Genomic DNA, 6,317 nt, shown 5'->3' with positions numbered 1-6,317 from the left:
TAGTAGCCACATACGCAGACGACAAGCAACATGAATTTGGCTGGGACAACACTACCATTATAGGGCAAGTGAAACAAAGAACAGCCAGGCAATTCCTGGAAGCTTGGCACTCATCCACAAACTCCATCAACAAACACATAGACCTGGACCTAATATACCGGCCACTACAGCGGACAGCTGAAACTGACAACCGGAAGCGGCAGGGACAGGCCACTATAAATGCCAGAGGAAACACCACAGAAGCGCTTCACAGGAGGCTCCCAAGCACTGGGGACGTCACCTAGACAGGGGACGAAACGTTTGCAACAAAAACTTCCAGCTCGGCGAACAGAACCACAGCAAAGAGCACCCAAGCTACAAATCTTCTCACAAACTTTGAGTAACTTGCACTGATTTCAACAGACATATGTGCAGACCAAACTCCAGAATGGTGTGGAACAGATTGTGCAGTTTTGGGCTCCATAGCTCAGGAAGGAGGTACTGGCCCTGGAGCGGGCTCAGAGGAGGTGCACGAGAATAGTCTCAGGAATGACAAGCTTAACATATGAGGAACGTCTGAGGATACATGATGGGAGTTTAGAAGGGGGATCTAATTGAAAATTACACAATACGGAATGACCTGGACACAGTGCATGTTGGGAAGATGTTTTCATTGGTAGAAGAGATTAGGACCCGAAGACCTTTTAGAAAGGAGATAGGAGAAACTTTTCAGTCAGTCAGAGTGATGAATTATTGGTAATCACTGCCACAGAAGGCTGTGGAGGCCAGGTCATTGATTACATTTAAGGAGGAGATAGATAGATTCTTGATTGTCAAGGGGATCAAGGGTTACAAGAAGAAAGTAGGGGAATGTTGTTGAGAAACTTATCAGCCATGATTGAATGGCAGAGCAGATTCAATGGGCTGAATGGCCCAATTTCTGTTCCTATGTCTCGTGGTCTTATTGTCTAATTCTTTGAACGTAACGAGGCATAGTAGAAGGACAAAATATTGGAGATGCGGTGTGTATCGATCTTGGGCAAGTTTCTAACATGAAACCACATTCAAAAATGTTATGGTTTGAAAATATGGGAGAAAAGTTGGATTAAAATTTTGTTAGAATTCAGAAAACTGAGCAAGTGTTAAAATTATGTTTTCGGAGTGACTTGAGAAAGGTTGTGGTGCCCACATAGGGTTCACTTTTGTAGACTACCTCTGTTCACCATCAATAATTCAGGCATCAAAATAGATGGAATGGTACTTACATTTGCAAGGGGCTTAAAAGCAACAGAGTTATCTGTCAAGCAGGGGAAAAATAATTACACTCAAATCAAAAGTTTACAGACATCAAGATTGAAGTAGATATACCAGTTACTGATACTAACATCAAATTCATTAATTTAAGTCACTACCAGAAAGCACTGTCTCAAATGCTTTTTTAAAACTTTTGTCACAGTACCATTTGTCTAATGCAAACATGCATTTGTTATTTTGTAATCCTAAACTGGCAACCAAAAGCTTATTTATTTAACTATTCTGACTGTCTTTACCTGATCCTTGTCTAATGTCAGCACAACTAATTCTGAATGTTAATCTTGCAACTGACAATGCAAAAGGCCTCTCATCCCACTCATAAGCTCTTTAAATGCAAATTCAATTTATATGATTGCATGACGTGGATACATTTGCATGATGAATATTTCTTTGATAAACATCTCACTCAACAACCAATACAGGTTTGTGTTCTTCCTTTTTAATGATCATTCCTCCATCATGTCAACCTTGGTAACCTTCCTGGTAAAATGTGACAAAAAAAGTGGCAACTCAGTTGCCTGAATCTTCTGAACTTTAGCAAAAATAATGAACTGCTATTACATTAATAAATTTCCTTGACTCAACAAGAGTATTGGCGTGTGGGTGTGTATGTGCATGCGGTTTGCAGGAGGACGGGGTGAGCCTGAAAGGTCAGGAATGCAAGTGGATGAGGTAGACGAGATATAGGTGAGTCACTGGGCAGTTGAGTTGACTTGAGTCAACTCAATGGTGTTCTCAAATTTGGTTGGGCAGGTTACTGGGTTCCAGGATTGAATGGAATGACCAATAACATGTTATCCTGATGTTAGCTTTAAACATGTAACCACCCAAGCAATACTGTGTTATCCAAATTTTGACTTTGACTCAGAGTCACAGGTACCTACAAAGGGGTCCAGGACCCAGGCGAAACAGCCATCCGAAGCGGAAACTTGTCAAGCAATTCCCATTGATGTCAGCATGTCAGGTCTCTCCCAGAGAGACATCTTCTCTGTACATCTTCAAGCATACACAAAGACTTTGATAACTCAGTGACTTGGAATATTTTGGTTATTTCACAATAATTCATTTATTTTTGATTTGGAGGTGCCGGTGTTGGACTGGGGTGTACCAAATTAAAAATCACACAACACCAGGTTCTCGTCCAAAAGGTTTATTTGGAAGCACTAGCTTTTGGAGTGCTCCTCCTTCATCAGGTGACAACTGGAGCCCCGAAAGCTGGTGCGTCCAAATAAACCTTTTGGACTATAACCTGTTGCTGTGCCATTTTTAACTTTATTTATTTTTAATTCATTTATGGGATGAGGGCATTGCTGGCTTGGCCAGCATTTATTGTCCATTCCTAACTATCCAGAGGGCAGTTCAGAGTCTGCGGGTCCCATTGCTGTGGGTCTGAAGGACATTAGTGAACTCGGTGGGTTTTTTCAACAATCAACCATGGACATTTGGTCATTAGATACTTAATTGCAGATTTTGTTTTTTAATTGAATTCAAATCCCACCATCTGCCACAGTGGGATTTAAACCTGAGGCTCTGGATTAATAGTCTAGTGATAATACCACTAAGCCATTGCCTTCCCTATGAAGCCAATAACAATGAATGGGGTAACATTAGAATCGAGCAAATCCAGTCAAAGAACATCAACATAATTAACATTGTCATCGAATAAAACATGAAGATTCCATGCAACGCCATGACCATGCAGCAACCTGAAGGCCATGTACAAACGTGCACATGTAACTTTGCAAAAAGAAGTTTAAGTTGCTGCATTCTTCAATAAATTATGCATGCATTCCAAAAAGAAGGGGAAATTTTCATCCAAACTATATTTGCAAATGGTCTCTGAAATTCATGGCACCACTAAGAATTAATCGGCTTTCAGTTCCATACTTCATCAAATAGAATCTATAAAAAAGGTAATTTTCAGATGCTGATTGGAATACAAATACCAGTTTAATTCAATGGAGGTGAGGGCAGGGAGAAGGTGAGTAAGGGAGAAAATGAGGAAGGGAGATAGCTGAAATAGATCAGACAAAGACAATGACGTGAAAAGGGCAAAGGAGAAAATTATATTTCTGCACTGACTAGAGAGATGCACAGGTACAAAATATTTTACTGGGGAAATAGAAGAGGTCGCATGGGCTGAAGGACAATAAATACTCACCATGGTGGTACCAATGTGGACTAACATGTATACTATGTTCCAGCCTTCAATTTTTACGGACATACTCACACAGGACTGAATTTGTTTTTGTAAGGAACAAAGCTTATAAAACTAACATTTAAACATGAAAATTATGCTGGCGTAATATCTACTACTTAAACTTTAGATTATCAAACGCTCCCCTTCAATCATTCACATCCACACAGCTTCCAGCAAGTATGGAATTTTTTTTGTATTTTGAACCATGCCAGTAAGCAGAATACTGACAAAATTAATTCATTTTCTATGTGAGGTCAAAGTGAGGATTACAGATGCTGGAGGTTAGAGCCAAGAGTGTGGTGCTGGAAAAGCACAGCAGGTCAGGCAACATCTGAGGAGCAGGAAAATTGATGTTTTGGGCATAAGCCCTTCATCAGGAAGGAGGCTGTGAGTCTCGTGGGTGGAGAGATAAATGAGAGGGGGTTGAGGCTGGGGGAAAGGTAGATGAAAGTGCAACAGGTCGAAGCGGAGGGTGGAGCAGATTGGTAGGAATGAAGATGGACAGTCGGGACAGGTCATGAAGATGGTGCTAAACTGGAAGGTGCGAACTGGGTACGGTGGGGGAGGGGGGGAAAATGAGGAGGCTGGTGAAATCCACATTGATGCAATGGGTTTGGAGGCTCCCGAGACGGAAGATGAGGTGGCCTTCCTCCAGGCATTGGGTGGTAAGGGAGTGGGGATGGTGGAGGCCCAGGACCTGCACATTCTCGGTGGAGTGGGAAGGGGAGTTGAAGTGATTGGCCCTGGGGCGGTGGGGTTGGTTGGTGCGGGTGTCCTGGAGATATTCTCTGAAGTACACTGTGAGTAGGCATCCTGTCTCCCCAATGTAGAGGAGACCACATCGGAAGCAATAAATTCAGTAAATGACATGCGTGGAAGTGCAAATGAAACTTTGATGGATGTGGAAAGCTCCTTTGGGGCCTTGGACGGAGGTGAGGTGAGGGGGGGGGGGGGGGGGGGGGAGAGGAGAGTGTGGGTGCTTTCCCTTCAGTCCCACCCGACCTCTCATTTATCTTTCCACCTTCGTGGTTCTCAGCTTCATTCCTGATGAACGGCTTACACCCAAAACATTGATTTTCCTGCTCCTCGGATGCTGCCTGACCTGCTGTGCTTTTCCAGCACAACAATCTTGACATTTTCCATGTGAATCTAGTGCATGAGGAAATTTAATGTTGTTGTTTGTATCCATCCTAACACTGCACTTCACAAGCTCACAGATCCTTCACCGTCTTCTCAAAGAAGATGCTCGAAAAACCCAATGAAACAAGAAGAAAATTTAAACTTCACTGCAGGATTTGCAACAACAAACTTATTCCTATTTATATGACCTCACCATTTTAGCTTCATGTAGAAACAACAAATATAATCACTGCTTTTAAATAGGGGTACTTAATCTGGAATTAGATCTATTGATGAGTTAATCGGTTTTGATAGCAACAGCAAATTTTTTTTTCCCCTAGGTGTATTTAGAAAAATCACTTCACCACCAGCATGGGAATAATGCATTATTACCACTTTAATAATGTCAGGACACCACTGCAAGTGACCAGCACTGACTTTTATACATAATTTATAGACAAGTATCCTCTAGCACCACAGCTGAAACAGAAAAATCTGGAAAAGATTGAGAATCATAATACCAAAAAAAACAAACATTAAACCTTACAAAAATGAACAATTCATTCGACTTACACCATTTTCCATCTGTCTATCCATAGTACCCTGGGCTCGATTTCTCTTCAGCGTTGGATCTTGGAGTCTCAGACAGCCTGTAAGAAATAGTTGTTTTAAAATAAATATAGTTACATTGAATAACCAAACTCATTGTGTTCAGCAGCTGTGATTTCTGACTCCACCCAGAAACAATTGTTTGGCAGATACAAAGTTTCGTCATTGCACAACATTTTGTTCCCAGTGAAATCTACCCAGATCTGGGTGAAGGTAGGGAATTGCACTGAAAGTGAAATATCAAAATTCACAGCAAACAGAAGAAAAGATAAACCTTCATTTATTCTCTCGTGGGAAATGGGCATTGCCAGCTGGCCCGTAATTATTGCCTGCCCCTAGTTGAGAAGGTGACCACAATTCGGTGACTTTTACTCTAGTGATGGAGAGGGATAAGTGTGCACTACAGGGCAAGAGTTATAGCTGGGGGCAGGGAAATTATGATGCGGTGAGGCATGACTTCGGATGTGTGGCTTGGAAAAGTAAGCTTCAAGGCAAGGGCGTAATTGATATGTGGAGCTTGTTCAAGGAGCAACTATTGAGTGTCCTTGATAAGTATGTACCCATCTGGCAGGGAGGAAAGGGTCGTGTGAGGGAGCCGTGGTTTAATAAGGAATTGGAATCCCTTGTTAAACGGAAGAGGGCGGCATATGTAAAGATGAGGCGTGAAGGTTCAATTGGGGCGATTCAGAGTTATAAGGTAGCCAGGAAGGACCTGAAGAGAGAGCTAAGAGCAGCAAGGAGGGGACATGAAAGGTCCTTAGTTGGTAGGATTAGGGAAAACCCTAAGGCTTTCTATAGGTATGTCAGGAATAAAAGAATGACTAGGGTAGGAATAGGTCCAGTCAAGGATGGTAGTGGGAAGTTGCGTGTGGAGGCTGAAGAGATTGGGGAGACACTGAATGAATACTTTTCGTCAGTATTCAATCAGGAACAGGACATTGTTGTCAAAGTGAGTACTGAGTCACAATTAAGTAGAATGGACTGCTTTGAGGTATGTAGGGAAGAGGTGTTGGAAATTCTAGAAAGGGTGAAAATAGATAAGTCCCCTGCGCCTGATGGCATTTATCCTAGGATTCTCTGGGAAGCAAGAGAGGAG

General features: G+C 42.1%; 1 protein-coding gene across 2 annotated transcripts in view; it reads right to left on the bottom strand.

The window, feature by feature from the left end:
* The window catches only part of LOC122552713 (apoptosis-stimulating of p53 protein 2-like), a 100,130-nt gene that overhangs the window by 62,164 nt on the left and 31,649 nt on the right, over nucleotides 1-6,317 (bottom strand). For both annotated transcript variants that reach the window (XM_043695611.1, XM_043695612.1), the window contains exon 4: nucleotides 5,186-5,262. In XM_043695611.1, the coding sequence (XP_043551546.1) occupies nucleotides 5,186-5,262 (77 nt within the window). The remainder of the gene's footprint in view (nucleotides 1-5,185; nucleotides 5,263-6,317) is intronic.

Source organism: Chiloscyllium plagiosum, chromosome 9 (genome assembly GCF_004010195.1).
Source record: "Chiloscyllium plagiosum isolate BGI_BamShark_2017 chromosome 9, ASM401019v2, whole genome shotgun sequence".
Taxonomy (NCBI): Eukaryota; Metazoa; Chordata; class Chondrichthyes; order Orectolobiformes; family Hemiscylliidae; genus Chiloscyllium; species Chiloscyllium plagiosum.
The sequence above is the reverse complement of the archived record's forward strand: the minus strand, read 5'-3'. Positions and strand labels throughout refer to the sequence as shown.